The sequence below is a fragment of the Biomphalaria glabrata genome, chromosome 7, assembly GCF_947242115.1.
Source record: "Biomphalaria glabrata chromosome 7, xgBioGlab47.1, whole genome shotgun sequence".
Lineage (NCBI taxonomy): Eukaryota > Metazoa > Mollusca > Gastropoda > Planorbidae > Biomphalaria > Biomphalaria glabrata.
Genome location: NC_074717.1, coordinates 42,546,762 through 42,569,840, shown reverse-complemented (window position 1 = coordinate 42,569,840; position 23,079 = coordinate 42,546,762). Strand labels below are relative to the sequence as shown.

Genomic DNA, 23,079 nt, shown 5'->3' with positions numbered 1-23,079 from the left:
GTTCATAATTTGTTTATAATTTGTTTATAATTGTTCATAATTTGTTTATAGTTTGTTCATACATTGTTCATAATTTGTTTATAATTGTTCATAATTTGTTTATAGTTTGTTCATAATTTGTTCATAATTTGTTTATAATTGTTCATAATTTGTTTAGAGTTTGTTCATAATTTGTTCATAATTTGTTTATAATTTGTTTATAGTTTTTTCATAATTTGTTCATAATTTGTTCATAATTTGTTTATAATTGTTCATAATTTGTTTAGAGTTTGTTCATAATTTGTTCATAATTTGTTTATAATTTGTTTATAGTTTTTTCATAATTTGTTCATAATTTGTTTATAATTTGTTTATAATTTGTATCGAACTACTTTCTTCACTATTTTATGTTATATTTCAACACATCAACAGAATCGTACAGCCTTAGTCAAAGTAACGATGGTGTCCATGTGTCTTACGTTTAGATGAATAAGGTCTATGGTAATAAATGGTTATAGAACATTAAAGTTTGAGAACCACTGATCTAGTTCGAGATGTTGAAAAAAAAATACAGAAACTCATTCTATCTAAAATCGATTGAAACACCTAAATCAACACAATAACTTTAAGACCTTATGCCGGGATCAGTGGCGTAGCTAGGGTGGATGGAGGGAGGGGGAGAATTTGAAAATCCTTTCGGGCCCCCACTTGAGGCGGGGCCTCCAAATGAGTGTTTTTACATTAAAAACGAAATGAAGGGGCCCCTATAGAGTTGAAGTCCCCCCCCCCGGGACCCCAAACGATGGATGATTCCTAGCTACGCCCCTGGCCGGGATAGAGTATTTAAAGAGATTATTTTGGTAATACTGAATAGTCTATTGTTAAGGATTGTTTGACTGGAGGGGAGTGGAAAGAAGCTGTTTGCAGTGAATCTAAAATAATCAAAAATTACAGGAAAGGAAACTGGGCATCTGTTAACATTTAGGAATGTATTGTAAGGAAGTATGTCTTAAAAAAAAAAAAAAAAGAACAATACATCAAAGCATCGAATGAATTGAATGAATGAATTGAAATAGTGGTGTAGAGTGAGAGCATCGACCGTAAAATTGCATTTACTATTTGCTAATAGTTTCTCTTTACATCTATCTCTTCCTTAGCTTTAGTTCTCTCTCTTTCAATCCTCTTTCTCTCCTCTCTTTCTCTCCCCTTTTCTTTCTTACTCTCTCTCTCTCTCCTCTTTCTCCTTTTCTCTTCCTTTCTCTTTCTACGCCTCCCTTTTTGTCTCTCCCTCTAACTCACACTTTTCTCTCTTTCTCTTCCAATTTCTCTCTCTCTCTTTCTCTTTCTCTGTATACATAGAGATTTGTCAATTTTTATTATTGCTATTCTTTGTAGTTGCACTTCTTGAGTCGTGGTTTATCTCATGGTACATAAAAAAATATTTAAAAAAATAATAATTACAAAGAGAGTTTGTGTGACAGAGGTGGCCCCCTTTGGAGTCGGATCCGCCTATTCGCAAGGAATATTCAAGACGTGATTTTGTTTTGATTGCCAGAAGTAATAATGTTTCAAAGATTCATTTGCCTTGTTTTTTTTTAGTTTTACATGTTTTGGATGTTCCTTCAAAGTTAAAAACAATTTATTTCCTTGTCCGAATCTCCCGCTGGACGACGGGGGATGGCAGCGAGCAGGGTATAAACCTGGACCGTCGAATTGATTAGTCCAGCGCGCTAACTGCACGACCAGGCATTGCTTTTAACTTAATAACAAACTAGTAGCCTATTATTGATAAAGAGATATATTACACATTGCGGCATGACAACTACCGGATATGTACAATATGTCACACGAGCGATTTTAGATAATCTTTTGGTATTGATTTGTAAGTGAAAAAAAAAAAAGAAAAGAACAAGGCATCGAGCTTGTACTTCGGCCACGTCTGCTCGATGTCCCAGCACAGTTACCAACTAGAATGGGGATGTAGATCTACCTAAATTTAGCTTTTGATTTAGCACTGTTAAGATCCATACCTACTAGATCTAGATATAAAATATAAATTTGGAATAGTGTAGATGCAATTTAGATAAGATTTATTTTTTAAAAAAGCCTAGATATCTATAAATAGACTGAATACAATATTAAATTTTTAAAAAGTAGATAGTTTTTAGTCTTTACCAGGATTCGAACACGGTACCCCCGGTTTGGAAGCCAGGCGCTTTACCACTCAGCCACCGCGCCTCCAGACTACATGTATATATATATATATATATACTTTTTAAAGAAATGTTTGTAACTTTTACATATGACATATAAGAAGACATACCAGAATAAGGAAAAAGAAATTCTAAATACAAATATTGTTCTTTGACAAATTTATTTACTTATCTATACAAAACAACTACATCCTCATACAGCAGCTATGTAAGGGTTTTGCTTAACTCCATCTTATCCTCAAATTTCGGACACCTGTCAGTAATAATCCGGCATGAAATGAGAACATCATACGGAGCACAAGAGTGCAGGAACTTTGGTAGAAACTCCCAGGACCGCAACCCCCTGGGCAGCCAGTTCGGCCTCTTGACTTGCAGGACGTTGACAACTGTAGCCACGATGAAGATGAAGAAGATGGGCCCTCCCACGGCTACCAGGTAAACCCAGCCCACGAAAGACAGAGCGAAGATGGCGCTGGGAAGCACCAGAAACATGCCGATGAGGTAGACCCCAGCGAACCAACGGTACTTTGAGGTGACTCGTCCTAGCGTTTTGGCCATGGGGATCGGGAACCTCATGAATGGGATCGGGTAGAAGAGAAGGACAGCGGTGACGTTGAAGAAGAGGTGACAGAGGGCGATCTGAAGTGCTTGACCGATGTAGGGGCCTCTGATGGACATCGCTGCCATTATGCCTGTAACAGTTGTTCCGACGTTAGACCCGAGGGTCATGGGATACATTCTATCAAGAGAAACAATCCCAACACCAACCAGAGGAGTCAGCGTTGATGTAAAAACCTAACAAAAAAATAAAAAACAACGGCAATTATAAATATTTTTATAAACATCATTTATCAATATATTATATAAAGGTATATATATATACATATATATATATATACATATATATATATATATATATACATATATATCTATATCTATATATATACATGGGCGTAGCCAGGGGGGGGTTCTTGGGGTTCAAACCCCCCCCGAAATGAAATCCCCCCCCCCTAATTAAGTGACTGATTTTTGCTTTCATTTTGTTTATTTTAGGTGAGCTTTTAATACTAAATCATCACTTACCACAGCACAGCCGAGGCAGTTTTGAGTTAAAAACCCTCTACCAGGGGGGTTTGAGTTTAAATCCCCCTAACAGGGGGTTTTGATATTTTAAAAACCCCTATCAGGGGGTTTTGAGATACAAATCCCTCTACCAGGGGGCTTTGAGTTTAAAACCCCCTACAGGGGGTTTTGAATTTTAAACCCCCTACCAGAGGTTTTTGCAGTTAAATCCCCCTCTTCTATAAAACAAAACAAAAAAAATGCAAACAACAATCCCCAAATTCCAACAGCACAGTTGAGGAAGATTTTGATTTTAAAACCCCATCCAAAATTTACGATAACCCCATCTTCAATATAAAAAAAGCAAATTACACACTCAAAATTCTATGAGCGTAGCCAACGGGGTTTTGAGTTTAACCCCCCTCCCCCTTCCACTTGGGGTTTGAAGCTAAAAAGTACCTCTTCAATATAAAAAAAGCAAATTACACACTATAAAATCTATGAGCGTAGCCAAAGGGGTTTTGATTTTAAATCCCCCTCCTCCGGATGCCTTTTTCTTTAAAGTTTAAAACCCCTCCAGATGATTTTGAGTTTAAAATTCCCCTACAGAGCGTTTAGAGTTGAAAACCTCTCTCTTCAATATTATTTTAAAGTAAACTACAGTCACCAAATTCTATGATCGTAGCTAAATGAGGTTTTGAATTAAAAACAAAACAAAAAAAAAACATTTTAGATTTTTTAGTTTAAAACCCCTCAACAGATGATTTGACGAAAAAACTTTCTTTTTCGATATAAATCTAAAGCGAAATACAGGCATGTAATTCCAAGAGCGTAGTCAAGAAAGGTTACAAATTTCTACCAGTGGCTTGGGCTCCATTAATAGGCCTTAAGTGTGAATAGTCTTCTGCTGAAATTGAAAATCATTAAATGTGTCTCAACAAAGATGGCTAAGACAGATTTTAGGAGTCAGTCATAGAGATCGAGTCTAAATCAAAGAAATCATATGCCGAACTGGGAGTCGAATCCTTAGTAAGGTTGTGACAGAGCGTCGCGTGAGGTTTTGGGGGACATGTTTTCCGACAAAATGAATTACGCAAAATAAGAGTTGCGGAAACAGCTTGCCGGAAAATGCGCCGAACGGCGCGAGAGGGTTTAAAGTCAGTAAGAATAGCACATTAGGTTTTTGAATTAAAACTTTTTAATAGCAAAGTAATGCACTGTAGATACCTCAGAATATGCATTTTGTTGGCTTTCAATACCAGAAATAGTGCTCGGCGGCGGGGCTTCGCCCCGCGCTAGGGGAGCGCTGCGAACTCCCCCAGACCCCCTTGCTATCAAGGGCGGGGAGTCTACAATAAACAATAAACGTCTTCCGAAAGGGTCAAAATCTAATAAAGATTAATTATGTACACACACACACACACATTTATATATATAATTTTTTTCGCGAGGGGGGGGGGGTCGGGGGGGATTCCCAAAACCCTCCCCGAAAAAAATTCCTGGCTACGCCCATGTATATATATATATATATAAAGGTTCTTATTGCAATATGCCCAATGTTCATGCGATGCTTTTGTCCATGTTATGGAGTTTATGCGTGTTGCAAGTGTGACGTTTAAGAAAGGGGAGTTAATGTTTTACATGTTTCGGATGTTCCTTCAGAGTTGAAGATAATTTACTTCCTAGTCCAAACCTCCCGCAGGACGACGGGGGATGGGAGCGGGCAGGGTTTGAACCCTGGACCATCGATAAGTCTAAACGACAGCCCAGCAAGCAAACCGCACGACCAGGCAGCCATCCAGTTTATTATTTGATTATGTACAATGTCGAAACCATGAGCTGGTCTGTCATTATTTATGTATAGTATTTATGGTTAAATTGGTAAGAACCAGATGCGTGTAACAAATAAAGACATATATTTGCAGTGGGTTAGATGTTATTACTACTAGATCTACATCTCTAGTTATATCTCTATTGATTGGTAAGAAGAGTTTTGTTAAAGTTATTGAAAATTATGATATTTAGATATAATACGTCTGCATCAGTTTAGATTTAGTAGGTGCATAGAGCTACAAACCTACGGCCGAGTATTAACAGTTCACTAGTGTGAATAACATCGTAGGACTTAATCATCCTCTTTTTTGAAGTATCGTCTGTATTATATAAGATAGTGTGGAATTTATATTTGGCAGTTTTTTGTTGGTTTTAAATTTTAAATCTTTTTGCTGCTTTGTTCTCTAGATCTAGAAAACCTGTTGCAAACACATGATCTTCGGATACGCCAGATTCATTTCAATGTAACAGATAACAAAGCAAGAAAACCCATGCAACACTTTATCCTCTTGATTTCAACAGATATTATCGTTCTTGGAATGAACTAGTCTATCTCTTCTGAACGTCACAAGATGGTGTGTAGTGTTAAAACTTGTTACCTTCTTATCTTACCTTGTCTTATCTTATCATATCTTATCTTATCTTATCTTATAAAATACAGATGCTGCTTCAAAAAGAAAGATGTCACTAGGTCAATCCAGTCATGAATGTTAATCAATGACTTGAGCTCTGCCAAGTCGTTAGAGTTTTCCTGGCTGATTCAGGCAACCCATTCCATGCTCTAATAGCACTATATCAATATATAAATATCAAATGTCTGCAATGTTCAAGCATTCATGCTATTTTAGGTTACTAGTGTTTCTACAACACAACTGAAGAGTCAGAGGAGATATATATTTTTTAAAGATTTAATTATTGTGTCTATTTTTTGTTATCAATAGATCTATTGTTTTGTGTTAAAGAAAATAAATCGAGTGAATGAAAGATAGTTTCTTATAGTTATAATGTTTTTTGTTTGGTGTAATGCACAAATTGTAAGACAAATTCCTATACGGACAATAAAGATTATTATTATTATTATTATTATAGTTTCAGTGTAGTAACAATTACTATAAGTCAAATAGTTCATGAATAGGCTTGTCGTTTTGTGACCTTTGACCTACCGAGCTACTTTGTATGACAATGGTCATCCCCATGCCGACAAAGAAAGCCAGGTATCCTGTCAGGTAAGCAAACTTTCCTGGAAAGTCTGTGTTCATTGTCTTGTTGATCACCTTAGCAACGGAACCCTGAAAGTAGATGGAAAGATAAAATATGTGTTCTTTTTTTTTTTAAATTCTGTATTCATGTACTCCCTGAGATAAACAAGCTGGAGGCCTCAGATAAACAAGTTGGAGGCCTCAGATAATCAATTTGAAGAGCTTAGATAATCAAGTTGGAGACTTATATAATCAAGTTGGAGGCCTCAGATAATCAAGTTGGAGAGCTTAGATAATCAAGTTGGAGGCCTCAGATAATCAAGTTGGAGAGCTTAGATAATCAAGTTGGAGGCCTCAGATAATCAATTTGAAGAGCTTTAATAATCAAGTTGGAGAGTTAGATAATCAAATTGGACTCCTCAGATAATCAAGTTGAAGGCCTCAGATAATCAAACTGGAAAGCTTAGATAATCAAGTTGGAGACTTATATAATCAAGTTGGAGGCCTCAGATAATTAAGTTGGAGAGCTTAGATAATCAAAAAAGGAGGCCTCAGATAATTAATTTGGAGGCCTCATGTAATCAAGTTGGAGGCCTCAGATAATCAAGTTGGAGGCCTCAGATAATCAAGTTGGAGAGCTTAGATAATCAAGTTGGAGGCGTCAGATAATCAAGTTGGAGAGCTTAGATGATCAAGTTGGAGGTCTCAGATAATCAAGTTGGAGAGCTTAGATAATCAAGTTGGAGGCCTCAGATAATCACGTTGGAGAGCTTAGATAATCAAGTTGAAGGCCTCAGATAATCAAGTTGGAGGCCCCAGATAAACAAGTTGGAGGCTTAGGTAATCAAGTTGAAGGCCTCAGATAAACAAGTTGGAGGCTTAGATAATCAAGCTGGAAGGTTTACTTAACTAGTCGTTTATCTGTACTGTGTTGTGTTCTTCAGATCAGGCATAATGTTTAAGTTCTATTCTGAACACTGCCCGTCCTGCCTGATTTCACGCACTTGTCTCAACTCTAAACAAACAAGAATGTATGAATATATCTATAGAGAGAGAAAGAAACAGTATCCAGGGACAATGGAACGAGACGCACTTTTCGTCCTGTCTGCCAAGCGTCTGTTGAGAGTCTGTCACCGTGGACTTAAAGCCTGAAATGTGGATTGTCAGAAGGGACTAGTGTAACCCACAGACAGAACTTGGCGGCTAAAGAGAGGACCCCCCCCCCCCCCCCCCCCAATACCAGACAACCGCTGTTTTATATTCGTTTGTACTTGATGATTTAATAATGTTCGCATCAATCATCTGAAAATTAACATCTTCCTTTATGACTCCCCTTTGTTGAATTATCTCTCTTAGATTTGTAATATACATAAGGAAGTTGTTCTAGTACCAGTTTCTTGTTCGGGTGTCATGATAAATACCCTATTGCAAGACCTAAGATATTGCTTTGGACCAAGCATTCTAGTGCTGTCCAATTCGTAACAGATGATTGTTAAAAGATGCTATTTTGGTCAAAGAAATACATAACATTTCCTTTCTGTAGGTAAGAAATATTCTTTTGATGGATGAGGGAAATACAATTGAAGCCTAAAAAATAAATGCAGATAAAATAATAAGAAAATATGGGAACCTAGGCTTGGAGATTAAGCGTTTATGGAAGTTATCCAAAATAACAATATACCCCATTGTTATATCAACCGAGGGGATAATAACAACTGACCTCATAGATACCTTTAAGGCCCTTAACTTTTCTAGGAAAATCCTCGTTGCTTGTCAGAGCGCGGTACTGCTGCAGACCTGCCACATCACCAGAAAATTCCTCAGTGGACACTATTAAAAGGACTACAGTGAATTTTGTTTCCCTTTAACGAAACTCGACCCTGGCAGTGCAAGAGAATGAATAGGCCTACTCGTCCGTTTCTAACATAAGATTAAAGTTCTTAAAGTAATTACCTTTAGCATAGAATTCAGTATCTTGACTATACCAAACAGAGAAGAAAGAATGACAATGATTGAGAGAATCAGCGTTAGAACCCCAGCCGCCTTGTCTCCCATGTCTGTCAACGCAAAAAGACTGGTACCTGGTTGATAGAAAGAGATGAAAAATAACAGAAGTTGTGGGTTTAATTCCTATAAAACTCTTGACATTTCTTCGCTTTAAGAATGATGACATTAAATATCTACTCAAAATATTTAGGGCATGGCTGATGAATGCTAAAGCGCTTGGCTTCTGAACGTAATTTGAATCCAGTGAAGACTTTGAACTTTGAACTTCGCTATTTTTAGAACACCCCTGAGTAACGTGGTACTTTACTTTTGTTCAGATATATGTATATTTATAAAACCCTAAACGTAATTAACAAGATTTGCTATGAAAAGAAGTAGTGCTGAAATTATCATTGAAGCTATAGATTATATACAGTTTTCACATTAGGGAAATTCTTTATCAAATATTTCATAATTATGTTTTCAAATATTTATGATCAGTATTAAAAGCCCTTTTATAGCTATAGTGGCGAATTGTCAACTTTTCAGTACTATGTAAAAAAAAAAAAAAAAAAGACATGGTCCGGTACATACATCTTGACCTCTGAACTGTTGTGTTGATCACTTCCGTGTCATTCCAACCTCTGTACAGCCCAACGATATTAGAAATACCTGAGTCGTCTGTAATGGTTATAACAGGTAAAGAGTAAATTATCAGTCTCATCGAAACTAGTTAACACTGACCTAGCTCATAAGTAAACATGGATTCTAAGAAAACAAAAACAAAAACAAGACTTAATATAAATATTGTTTCTCAAAAAACAAATAAATATATACAGGGGCGTATCAACAGCGCCACAATGAATAATATACAGGGCGCCAATAAAACAAGTTATTTGCTAATATTTCTGAGACTTATAGTAAACGAGGTCACTAGTACATTATAAATGATCCCACTATTGCATTCTAAATAAGTCTCCTATAACACTGAATTGCATCATAAATGAGATTCTCATATTCTCATGGTCCCACTTCTGTGGCATTTAGGTCTCAAGAGATGATCTTTTACCTTTGCAACTTCTTGTGTGACTAAAGAGGCCAATCCTTGATACACAGCTGCGATCGCAGGTTGGGCATATACAATCACCAGGCGCCGTTGCATTTTCACCCTTCTTTCTGCTTCTGTTGTGTATGACATATCGCATTTTACAGCTAGCGAAATTGTCGTGATTAAGATGTGTACGCTTGTAGCATTCTCGAAGTAAGTAAATACAGCTTAGAATTTACTAATGTGCCTCTACCAAAGGTCTTACCCTCCAGAAACATGAAAATATTCACTTTTTAAAACTAAAATGTGCATATGAAATATATTTATAAACGAAAGAGCTGTATTTCATTCTTCTAAAATATAATATGCTATTAGATATAATCATTCACAATAGATCTTTATTAAAGCTGTCGATTAAGGGCCTCATCAAAAATCCTGCCCCGAGGTGTCTACATACCTAAATCCGGCTTTGATTACATCTTAAATGATCCATCTATATCATTCAATTGCATCATAGAAGACCCACTATTGCATTCTATTTCATGATATAGCATTCTTAATGTTTCCACCATTTCATTATAATTGAACTCATTTTAGTTCTGCATTGTTCCATACTAATATAAACTCAACTTCTGCTAATGTAAACACTACTTCTGCTCTACTTCTGCTCTTCACCTGCAGATCCAATGCCCGTGCAGCTGCTGTAGAAGGGGGAGTCCCGGTGAACGTCTCTGCAATTGACCAGCACAGGGGCGTATCTCATGACGGACACTGTCCTCTGCACCACCGTCACCTGGCACCATCGTTTCATGACCAGGGACTCCTCGGTGATGTTGGGCGCCATGGCAATGTCTGTGATCACCTCCTCGTTGATCTGTTGAGTTTAAGTTTAAGTCAGTGCCACTCGTTTGTCTAATGATACCAAACTCTTTTACAAATCTCTGTCTGTCTGTTTGTCTGTCTGGTAAAAAAAAAATTTACACGCTATTTTTCCCAGTCTTGGGTGAAGATGAACATTTAGGCCCAGTTTTATCAAGATTAGTCAAACAGTTTTGATTTTTTATTTGGGACATACACCTACATTTAATTGTTGCTTAATTCTCGAATCTGACCGAACCAAACCGATCCTGAACTTTAAAAGTTGGACTTTATTCCCATCTCTAGTTTAGATCTATTACATTTGTAATTACATGACTGTTCCAAACTAAGCTTTGTTTTTTTTTTAATTATTTAAAAATGTTTATTCCTGTTTTGATTAATTCCTTTCTTGTCCGGTTCAATGAATAATTGTGCAAAGTTTTAACTTAATCCGAAAATAAGGTATGGAAAAAGAGAAAAATTATTTTCCATCTATTTACCAGACAGTGAATTGATATAAACTTGGTAATGAAAATCACGACTACTGGGAACGAATGAATTGATTAAAAAAATGTGTGTACATGTGTAGCACGTAACTGTGTTGTAATAAATGTATGCGTCTATATTTTATAGACTAGTGGTGGGCAACGGCTTTGTCTGCATTGCTTGATGGAACCTGGCTTTATAAAATATGACTTTATGAAACCTGGGTTAATGAAACCTGGTTTTATGAAAAATGGCTTTATAAAACATGGCTTTATAAAACATGGCTTTATGTAACCTGGCTTTATGAAATGTAGTTCTGTAAAGTAGCAATCATATCTGAGTAATCATTTCTAAAAGCAAAGAGCACTTTATCTTATTCAATTTATTATCATATTAAAAAAACAAACACTTTCAGGAGAGTTTAAGAGATTCAGTATAGTTTAACTTCCTTTGTATCTCGAGTGTAATAACTCAGAGAATAACTAGTGAACTATGATTACATTATAATAACTAAACTGGCTTTATGAAACATGACTTACGAAACATGACTTTATGAAGCATGACTTACGAAACATGACTTATGGAACATTACTTTATGAAACATTACTTTATGAAACATGACTTATGAAACATGACTTATAAAACATGCCTTTATGAAACATGACTTTATGAAACATGACTTACGGAGCATGACTTTATGAAACATGACTTTATGGACATGACTTTATCCACGTTAAAAATAATAATATAGAAGAAAATGTAACGTGCTGACCATTGAATCGAAGTTGACAAAGTTTGGCAAGTATCACTGACTACAAGTGAAACGGCAGCCACAAGGCTATAAATGTAACAAAGAGTTACAGGTAGGGTCTGTACCAACGCCAATGAGACTCAGGCTTTGTTATTGCGCAACACTGTCATTTGGTTATCCGGACGATCGAATGTCCGTCTGACCATATTCCCAATTAGTCCGGATAATCGATGTTTGGCTGTATCGCAGTCTAGAAAACATAAAAATTTTAGCCCCAAAAAATGTCTAGCAAGTGCATTCATTTTCTATGACTATCTGCCGTACTGTTAGTACTTGTTACCTGACCTCGACAATGAGTCTGGTGAATGGACGAGTCAGCGCCGAGAGAAACTCAAACTTCACATTCTTCGAGTGCAGGTTCATGGTGGTGACAATAGCTTTAGTCAAATAGTAGAGATAGCTGAAGGCAATCTCCAGCGGCAGAAGTACCAACACCGCACTCCAGTTAAACATGTCATGTACCTGAACAAACACAAAAGTTAAATTGGTCATTTAGATATGGTGTACATAGGTCGGCGTCTTCGGGCGCCTTTGAGTCCACCCAGCTCTAATGGGTACCTGACATTAGCTAGGGAAAAATAAAGGCGGTTGGTCTTTGTGCTGGCCACATGACACCCTTGTTAACCGTAGGCCACAGAAACAGATGACCTTTACATCATCTGCCCTATAGACCACAAGGTCTGAAAGGGGAACTTTTCGGTCGGCGTCTTAACGCGAGACCAATCGTCTTAGAAGGCCTGTACACTGAACTGCGACGTCACAACCTGTGGGTAGTGCAGATTTTCGTGAAGTCCTACAGACCTGTGACGTGATCTCCGGTTCAGGTCAGTGTACAGGCCTTCTCTGACGATGTGTCTCACATAGCACGATACATACAAATTATACAGTGGCTACAAAATTTATCAATTTGCCAAAAAAAAATGTTATTGTTAGATACGTAGATAAAAATACAATTTGGCCGTCATTTTGGCCAGGTTTCTTCTCAACCACTACTTAATAGAGAGCTAACATGATCGACTTAATTGAATTTAAAAGATCATTTAAATCTAACATCTGTTTGATAAATGTATTAACATTAACATTAAACTAACAATCTTACAATTGTAATATTTGCTCAAACACTTTAAAGCTGATTGGTAAGATTTCAAGTACTTTTCAAGGGTTATCTTATCTTATCTTAAATCATCTTATCTTATCGTATCTTATCTTATAAATAACAAACGTTCCTTCAAAAAAGATAATTTTGTCCTATGATACGTCCAATCAATTGTAGAGAATCGTACCGATAATTTGTAATATACTTTATTTAAAAGTCGAAAGTTTTAAACTTGATAATGTAAGTCAAGATAGATCGATAGGTAGACTAAGCCTGAATAATCCAGGAAGACCAACGACTTAGCAGAGTTTAACTCTTTCTCTCCTTATTGACGATACCATCGTTGATTTGACCTCATTAAACTAAATTAATGTTACATTTTATAAATTTGACTTTGTGTTATATAAAAAGAACATGCATTCCCTTTAATTCTAGACCAAATAAAACATTTTCTGATAACAAACAATTAATCATAACAGGGGAGTGAACTAGTCATGAGCAAACTGAAGAATTCCGTCAGAATGTGGACAAATTATTACGGAGAGAAAGAGTTTAAGTCATTGATTAACATGCATGACTAGATTGACACATGAAATGTGTAGGACGTAATTATCTTCTTTATTGAAGAAACGTCTTTAATATATAAGATTGGGAAGCGTGGTCGAGAGGCTAAGTGCGCTTGAACTTGGCCCTTCTTGGCTTGGCTACCTAGAAGGGGGCTCGAGGTTCGACACCCGACTCGGGCAGAGTTGTGTTTACTGAGCGCCTAAAGGCAGCACGGAAACCAACTCATAGATACCCCCTTCCCCCCCCCCCCCCACTGGTCCACAAATGAGATTGGACCAAATGCGCTCTGAGCATGTTAAAAGCATGAAAGTAGCGCTATATAAAAGCTATAAATATATATATATATATATAAGATAGGATAAGATGGAGGCATAGATAGATAGATGATTTTTTTTTTAATAGAGAATATTTATTGAACAATGTTAATGAAAAGAAAACTTTTCGTACATTGCGAAGGTTTTATTTAAAAGTGTCCATTTTCTTGTGCGTATGTGTAGCGTGTAGATGCGTTATGACCGGGCATAGCCACTAAATGTTAGGATAAAAGGGAAGTAATACCGTAGCTCCAGCAAATGCACGCCTGAACTCAGTTCTGTCCCCTACTTGCGCCAGCGATACAAGAGTACTTGTGACCGATGTCCCGACATTAGTGCCCATGATGACAGGTATGGCTGAACGTATTGGGATCACTGGAGATAGACACGTGACTATGCGTGATACAACATAACCAGCTGTATGCTAGTGTCACACTGAGTCTACATATTATATAGTCATGTATATTAAATAGCTTCCTACCATTGTACAACGACTACTGCTCATAACATATCGAATCTATCTATCTATCTATCTATCATATATCTATCTATCTATCTATCTATCTATCTATCTATCTATCAATCTATCTATCTATCTATCTATCTATCTATACACTATCTATCTATCTATCTATCTATCATATATCTATCTATCATATATCTATCTATCTATCTATCTATCTATCTATCTATCTATTTGTATCTATCTATTTGTATCTATCTATCTATCTATCTATCTATCTAACTATATTTATCCATTCATCTATCCATCTATCAATCTATCTATCAATCTATCTATCAATCTATCTATCTATCTATCTATCTATCTATCTATCTATCTATCTATCTATCTATTTGTATCTATCTATCTATCCATCTATCAATCTATCTATCAATCTATCTATCAATCTATCTATCTATCTATCTATCTATCTATTTGTATCTATCTATCTATCTATCTATTAATCTATGTAGTTATCTATCTATATTTATCCATTCATCTATCCATCTATCAATCTATCTATCAATCTATCTATCAATCTATCTATCTATCTATCTATCTATCTATCTATCTATCTATCTATCTATCTATCTATCTATTTGTATCTATCTATCTATCCATCTATCAATCTATCTATCAATCTATCTATCAATCTATCTATCTATCTATCTATCTATCTATTTGTATCTATCTATCTATCTATCTATTAATCTATCTAGTTATCTATCTATATTTATCCATTCATCTATCCATCTATCAATCTATCTATCAATCTATCTATCAATCTATCTATCTATCTATCTATCTATCTATCTATCTATCTATCTATCTATCTATCTATCTATCTATCTATTTGTATCTATCTATCTATCCATCTATCAATCTATCTATCAATCTATCTATCAATCTATCTATCTATCTATCTATCTATTTGTATCTATCTATCTATCTATCTATTAATCTATCTAGTTATCTATCTATATTTATCCATTCATCTATCCATCTATCAATCTATCTATCAATCTATCTATCAATCTATCTATCTATCTATCTATCTATCTATCTATCTATCTATCTATCTATCTATCTATCTATCTATCTATCTATCTATTGCAAGATTTCAAACTATTAGAAAAATATATAAATACACTTTTGAAAACCCATAATGATACTTGATTGTATATCAATCTATTCATATAGGAGTTGTTCACTATTACTTTGCATTCCTATCCACAAAATGCTATGCTTTATATTATGTAATAAATTTAAACTATGTGTCAAATCTATAGTCACTTTGGTTTTAAACCTCTGACCTTCTGATGCTACCATGGCCACCACTATTGACGTCGCTGTGGAGGAACTCTGGACTAACACTGTCGCCAGTACGCCGATCATCAGACCAGCTATGGGGTTGACCAGCACGTCACTGTTGCGGAACGCTTCGCCTGCTGCTCTCCCTGGAAGATAATGTGCAGGGGTGATCAGGATGTCTTGTAAAAAGAAACTTTGGTCTTTTATAGTACTTATGCCACACGATGGCCTGCTAACTGCTGTTAAAAAACGAACTAAAACTTTATGGAAAAATCATAAGGTTCTCAGAGCTCAAAAAGACACCTCTGCAACTTAACATGGAGCTCCATAATAATTGTCAGTAGTTTCGCTAACAATTATATCTTTAAAGAGTCAGTAGTTTCGATAACAATTATATCTTTAAAGAGTCAGTAGTTTCGATAACAATTGTATCTACAAAGAATAAGTTTTGATTAGTGAGCAAACTGTTAACCCCAACCCTAATTCATAACTCCAACATTTACCTCCAAGTAATTGAAAAGAGTCCTCCAACAATCCCAGGGCACAGACGAAAAAATACAGTATACAAAGCAGCAGTGCTATTTTCATCAATACAAGGCAGACGCTGAATCCCTTGTGGACTGGATGCAGTTCTGTAAAGTAGCAATCATATTTGTCTAATCATTTCTAAAAGCAAAGAGAGCTCTATCTTATTCAATTTATTATCATATAAAAATGAAAAAAAATAATTCATGGGCAGTTAAAGAGATTCAGTATATTGTTATAAACTTGTTGGTGGCACAGATGGGGGTAGTGGTGTGAGTGTAGTCAGCCGACGCAATTCGCCCCAGGCCAGCGCTAGACAAGCGGTCAACCGTGACGAGCTCCGACGGTCAACCGAGTCGAGTATCAACAGGACGGTTCGGGAAGGATCGCCGTCGTGAACAGAGCTCATGAGCGTCACGAGAGTTGTAGTCATATGACCACCTAGAAACGTCGAGCGGCGTTCTGTCCGGTTCGAGAAGGCCAGTAGGGACCCTATATAAAGAGCGGAGGTGTCGCAGTCAAGACAGTCGAGAAAAGGGGCTCAATACAGCAAGGGGTTCAGAGCCCGGTTCACTACAGTCCGGTCGACTACAGCACAGTTCAGCGGTGTGGTTCTGTACGGAGCATTACGACGGTTCAGTGCGGAGTACTATCAAGTACAGTTGAGACGAACGGCGTCTTGATCTTGGTCTGTGATCGAGTCCGACACAACGAGCCTAGTGTGTGAAGTCAGTCCTGAACTGTTGAACCCAGTGAAAGCCCGGAACGAGACGGAGAGGCCAGTGCAAGAGTTGATACGGCGGAACGGTGTTATCGAAGAGATATTAGTACGGTCTTGTGTTACGTGCTGCCAATTGTACAGTATTGGCTGTTATTTCTTCAACTATTAAAGTGTTACGTTACTTTGGAGCCCTGAGTTGTCAAGTTCTTTAAGTTGGTGGTGTATGGTGCAGTTTGCAGAGAGCCTGGATAGTGAGATTCGTAACAATATTTTACTTCCTGTGACCTACTTATGTTGCATTCATTAGCAAATCCAAATCTATTTTCTTCTTCTTTTTTTTTCATCTGCTGCTGCTTCCATCCGCATTGTTTTAAATCAATAAAATGAGTAAATGGTAAAAAAAGTTTAGTGTGTGCTTATGTTTGTGTGAATTAAATTTTGTGACAAAAAAAATTAAGTGAGATATTACCCCCCCCCCCCCCCACATGCCAATCTGTGGGTCTGTGAACAAAAAGCTTGTTTAATGTTTTAGCCCAAAGCTCAAATGCTAACAAGAATATCATGTGGCCAGCACAACTTCCTCTCTATACAGATCGAACGTAAATTCAGAGACCAGACAGGCATATGTAGCAAACAAATCTCTAAATTAACAAATCTTAATTTTCACTTTCGACCGATTTCGAGCCTCGGACCCTTGGTTCTGAAGTAGAGAGCTAACATGTCCAGTTTATTTTTGTACAATGAATGAATCAAAGCTGGACTAATTAAACTTATATCACCACATTTGTCAAGTACGATTTCTTTCCCTTGTTTGAATACCCCCCCCAAAAAAAAAAATTGCCAATAGCTAATTAACTAATTGGTTATATTTTTTTAATTTTTTTTTTTTTTGTTACTGATTTTTGTTTTCTCACGTACAAAATGTGATCGCGCAAAATTTCAATTTAATCAGAGATCTGGTGTGGGAGAAATAAGGTGTACTAGTTGGTATAATAAAGCTTGTCTTCTAGTCCTAAGATGAATGAGGAATGCTGTGTTTCTCGTAGATACACAGCCCCAGCTGTGACCTACATATTTTGCCACATCCAGGGCAAACATAACCATTGTCCGCCGGTGGTCGATTAAGATTTTCTTTTCGCCGTCTGCGTCTGTCCTCGGCAGCGGATTTTCTTATGGTCTCAAATGTGTATCCCGCGGCCTTTGTGAGTGACCTCCAGCTGTCTCGTTCTGAGGCTGTATGCAACCAGGTGCTCTCCGCTATGCCAGCTAAAGCAAGTTGGCACCTAAGCTGGTCTCTAAAGCGTTTCCGTGGGGAATCTCTGTTACTTCGACCACATTTTAGCTCCCCAAAAAGACATCCTTTGGCATACGTTCATCTCCGATAAAGGATACGCGCCATGCTCAGCTTAAACGTCGGATATAAATGTCGTAACTAGTTGATATAAGCTTTCTAATAATCACAATTTCAAATATCATGCGAAATATTTAGTTCCCAGGTTTTCATCACTTATATTTAAAGAATGTGAATATTGTAACATTTCTTCAAGAACCTTGACCTACAGACTTACGTGCCCATTTCTTGGAATCCTTCTTGGTGTCTTTCTTCAAGTCTTTAGTGTCAAGGCCGTTCTCAGTGTCATTCAGAAGCCAGGTCGATGTTTGAACACTGACATCTGACTGGGAGTGCATTGATTTTAATTACATCTTTAATCAATATCAGATGTTATATTAATTAACTCTTTTCAATAGCAAACATTTCGTTGTTTTTTTTTCAAGAATTAATTTTTTTTTAATATTTTTTTTCAAGGCTAATCACTAATTATTTTAACTGCTTGATAAAAGAAAACAAGACAGAGGCGTAAAAGTGATGAGTTAAATTTTTGTGAAACACAATCTGCAGGTCAGATAACTTTTCTGCGAGCGACTGTTAACGAGAGTGTCGTGTGGCCAGCACAACGACCAACCGTCTTACTTTTTCCCAATTAGCGTGACCGCTAGATCTTCCAGGATTCCTTTCAGGACTATCTTTAAGAACTTAAAACAAGACATGTAGATTATCTTCTTATCTTATATAATACAGACGTTACTTCAAGAAAGAAGTTGATTACGTCCTACGCGTCATGCATCTAGTGATGCATGTTAATCAATGACTTAAATTCTGCCAAGTCACTGGTTTTCCTGGCTAGCTCAGACAACCCATTCCATGTTCTAAAAGCACTAGGGAAGAAGGAGTATTTGTACAAATTTGTCCTAGCATATAGAACCAGGAATGTGCCTTTATCTTTGTGTCTTACTGAGCATTAGAAATAGTATTACATTATGTCACATGTCAGTCTAAATTAAATCTACGCGTCAAGCCCTACATAGAGTTACTTTGACTGCGATTCCCAGAAATCGATCTCGTAAATAAGACTCATACTCTGATTAGGGCAGGAGATTAAATGTATTGTACTTACCATTCTACCTTTCTTATAACGCCTTCAGTCTGAATGATACGATTTTTAAAATAGAGCACATTGAGTTTATAAGCAGTTCAGAAAAGAAGAAGGAAATTATTGCTATAAATTTAAATTTTTCATTTACACTTAAACCACATTGCTGATGAATATAGTAACAATAATAAGGCTTGTCTTCAAATTTGAAAATAAAACACAAAAAAAAAATTATAGGCCTGAAATCTGAGTCACATAGATAATGTACTTATTTATAAACATGTACACCAAACAGAAAACTCCTGAACAAAGAAACAAAGTATTAGATGCATGATATATTTAAACTGTCCAGACTTAAAAGTATAGTGTCACACAATTAATGTAAAGGTTAAGGAGGCTCAAGCCAATGCATTAAGTAAGTCTCATTATGGTATTACCTGTACTTAGATTTTTAATTAACTTATTAATAAAAAACAAAGGTGGAGCCTACTTTGAGCTCCGGTAGGGAGGAAATTGTTTTTACGTAGACCCTAACTCTCTGCAGTTGTTGATACGATAGGATGAAGTCATTATGTTTCAATAATGAGTTGGCATTGAAAAGCCGCATGGGTTAGATGCCATTAGTCACCCTTATTTTCCTTTTTTTTTTAAAAATATTTCAAACTAATATAGTTTTTCGTTGATAATTAAAAAAAGTAAAGTTCCCCTTCCAGATCTTGTGGTCTATAGGGCAGATGTTTCTGTGGCCTACGGTTAACGAGTGTGTCATGAGGCTAGCACAATGGCCTTTACTTTTCCCCAACTAATGTCAGGTACCCATTAGAGCTGGGTGGACTCAGAAGAGTCCAAAAGATACCGAAACTTAAAATCCCAGTCTTCACCAGGATTCGAACCCGGGAGCCCCGGTTCGGAAGCCTAGCGCTTTACCGCTCAGCCACCGAGCCTCCTTTGTCGTTGATACGTTGTTCTAAAGGTTCTTTATGCAGCTTATATCATCTCACTCTGTCTGTCTGTCTGTCAGTCCGGGTGGAATCTGCACACGTTTCTTTTTCTCGCACTTCCCATTCTCAGATCAGGTTTAGATATTTAGCACAATTATACATTGTCGATTTCGATACACGAATCAATTTTAAAATCTTAACAATTAGTTAATTTATTACTTCCGACTATTTAATTTTGTGTTTGTATAGAATAAGTACTGAGAGATATGACAACGATTAAACAGTGTACTCCCTTCTCTTAATATAAACATTTTTATCTGTTTTTTTTTAAATTAATGAAACTTTTTTTTAACTTAATTAAACTTTAAAAAAAAAAAAAAATACAAAGTGTAGCATAGGGAAGAATGAACGTAGAAAGGTTTATTATGTTTTAAAATACTATTTCTTATGATTTGGACTTAAACTTATTTTCAGTTACTTCAGCCCATACGTTTGGGTAAATGTGGATACTATCAATAAATACTTAATAATTACTTTTAAATCACATGGTTGCAATATACTATGCATGGTATCTGCTGCTCGTGTTTTCGGCATATATCGAGCAACTGTAATTATATAACAATTTTATGATTTATGTTATAGTTTATGATCATAGAAATGTTTCCATTCTGAATATAGTCACAAGTGTTAAAGTTACACCTCTGCAGGAAAGAAGTACACAATTGTATAATTGGTGCATGACGAATGTTGTCTTTATTTAATGGTCACACCTCGTCAACATGTAGCAACTGTCCTAATATATACCGTCTTAGAGAGAATACAACATTCATATACAAAAAAATGGTTATCGGCCTTGAATTAATTTCTACAATTAAAACTGTCCAATTCGGTTGCCCTTACAAGCTGAGTTACTTGAACGCCAATTACGACATCCCTTTGAACTAATGAGACCTTAAAGTGTGAACTTACGAATAAAGAAATTTTTGTGACCTATTTTAAAACATGAATTTTTCTGTATTGTGAATTTCTTAGTGACCTATTTCAAAGGTCAACACTGTACACACCTTAATATGGAATACAATAGACTTCAAAATGCATCACTAATTATAGAGTTGGTTGACATGTTCCAACGTAAGCTATAAATTTGCACAATTTGATGAGTGTTCAATGACACTTTAAAGTTCCTTTCAGATCTTGTGGTCTAAAGGGCAGATGATGTAAAGGTCATCTGTTTCTGTGGCCTACAGTTAGCGAGGGTGTCATGTGGCCAGCACAACGACCAACCGCCTTAATTTTCCTCAACTAATGTCAGGTGCCCATTAGAGCTGGGTGGACTCAGAGTCTCCCAAGGATCCCGAAATAAAATCCCAGTCTTCACCAGGATTCGAACCCAAGACCCCTGGTTCGGAAGCCAAGCGCTTTATCGGTCCATTAGCATGTCTCCTAATGACACTTTAAGATGGTAAAAAAAATATTTAAAAAATCTTCTGAAAGGTGAACAAGTCTTTAAATAATATTCCTTTTTTTTCCGATCTATTTATCATAGTCCTACTACTCCTCCTATTACCGATTTCCCGCGCTTTTACACTTGCTGGGTTTCGTTTTCTGCCTTGATAGTCTGCAACAACATCGACAGATCATTTAAAGTTGTGTAAGTTTCCCCTTTCAGACCTTGCGAACTATGGGGCAGAGAATGGTAAGGTCATCTGTTTCTTCGGCCAACGGCTAAAGAGCAGGGTGTCATGTGGCCATCAAAACGACCAACTGCCTTTACAATAACTTCTATGGTTTTGTTTTACATGATTTCGACTTTCCTTCATGATTTAAAAGATTATTACATCCTAGCCCCGAACCACCTGCAGCAAGGCGGGAAAGGGCCTTAGGCAGTACTCGAACCCAGGACCATGGAGACAAAAGACTAGAACCAACCACACTAGCAGTCAGCCACCCCTTTGAATGTGAAGTGAACAGAGTAAACCAGACATGAGCCTAGAATTACATTCGTGAGTTAAAGAAACCAGACATGAGCCTAGAATTACATCGTGAGTTAAAGAAACCAGACATGAGCCTAGAATTACATTCGTGAGTTAAAGAAACCAGACATGAGCCTAGAATTACATCGTGAGTTAAAGAAACCAGACATGAGCCTAGAATTACATTCGTGAGTTAAAGAAACCAGATATGAGCCTAGAATTACATTCGTGAGTTAAAGAAACCAGACATGAGCCTAGAATTACATCGTGAGTTAAAGAAACCAGACATGAGCCTAGAATTACATCGTGAGTTAAAGAAACCAGACACGAGCCTAGAATTACATCGTGAGTTAAATAAACCAGACACGAGCCTAGAATTACATCGTGAGTTAAATAAACCAGACACGAACCTAGAATTACATCATGAGTTAAAGAGACCAAAGATGTGCTGATCTTAAAGAAACCTACCAAGTATCTCAATTTTTTTTTAAAAAGACTACGACTTATAAGCTCTCGCAGGTTGCCATTAGTTACCACTCGTGACCAAGTTTTAAATACATTTCCTCTTGAGTACATCTACACCTGTGAAATGCGTAGTAAACAGGTAAGGTCACGGCGTAGTATCTCCTTATTAGGTCGTGACCTTGCTAGAGAGAGACACATCAAATTGGCAAAAAAGTGTATGTAGTGTATGCTTTGGGTTCTCAAAATGTTTTCCTGCAGGGAACAGTACCTGAAAAAAAAAGGAAAGGCAGACAGAGAAAGCGATGAACGACATCATGAATGAATAAACTTGTCTTTGTCCATGGAAGAGACTTTAATCCTGGCAAGAGAGAGAGAAGGTGAGGAATGGAGACAGATCATATGTAGTTCCCCAATGGTACAATAGACAAAGATGAAGGTGTTGATAGTCTGTTTCGTTGATGATTATAGATGTTGATGGTGCATGCGAGCTCGTTGAAAACAACAACAGATTGAACAATGAATATATTTGATAACGCAGGCTGATAACTTCAAACAATTTAATAAACAATAAAAAGGGCACAGTCCTCTGTCGTCGCTAGCCTACCGTCGTCCTCCAAGGCGTCTTGTCCGTTACTCTCTCTAGTTCCGTTCTCCTACTTTTTAATTACTCGTCACGTCACTAAGGAAAAACCCGATTAAACTCAACTTCTGCGCATCTTATGTCATTACAAAGGAGAGTTGTACCTCCATGATGATC

At 36.7% G+C, this 23,079-nt stretch overlaps 1 protein-coding gene across 1 annotated transcript; it reads right to left on the bottom strand.

Moving 5' to 3' along the window:
• Positions 1-2,336: 2,336 nt before the first annotated feature.
• LOC106062157 (sodium-dependent phosphate transport protein 2B-like) lies at positions 2,337-19,350 on the bottom strand. Its single transcript, XM_056036067.1, has 11 exons — positions 18,968-19,350; positions 18,080-18,188; positions 15,769-15,897; positions 15,268-15,411; positions 13,697-13,827; positions 11,761-11,937; positions 9,996-10,194; positions 8,867-8,953; positions 8,240-8,367; positions 6,251-6,376; positions 2,337-2,987 (listed from the first exon to the last, which is right to left on the bottom strand). The coding sequence occupies exons 1-11, from the start codon at positions 18,968-18,970 to the stop codon at positions 2,397-2,399; spliced, it is 1,824 nt and encodes a 607-aa protein (XP_055892042.1). The 5' UTR covers positions 18,971-19,350; the 3' UTR covers positions 2,337-2,396.
• Between the last annotated feature and the right edge of the window lie 3,729 nt (positions 19,351-23,079).

What these genes read in the sequence shown, in the direction of transcription:
- LOC106062157 (XM_056036067.1), bottom strand. An exon ending in CTCTTTTCAATTACTTGGAG is followed by an intron (nt 15,412 to 15,768) that starts GTAAATGTTGGA and finishes ATTATCTTCCAG; the next exon opens with GGAGAGCAGCAGGCGAAGCG. An exon ending in AACAGTTCAGAGGTCAAGAT is followed by an intron (nt 8,368 to 8,866) that starts GTATGTACCGGA and finishes TCTATCAACCAG; the next exon opens with GTACCAGTCTTTTTGCGTTG.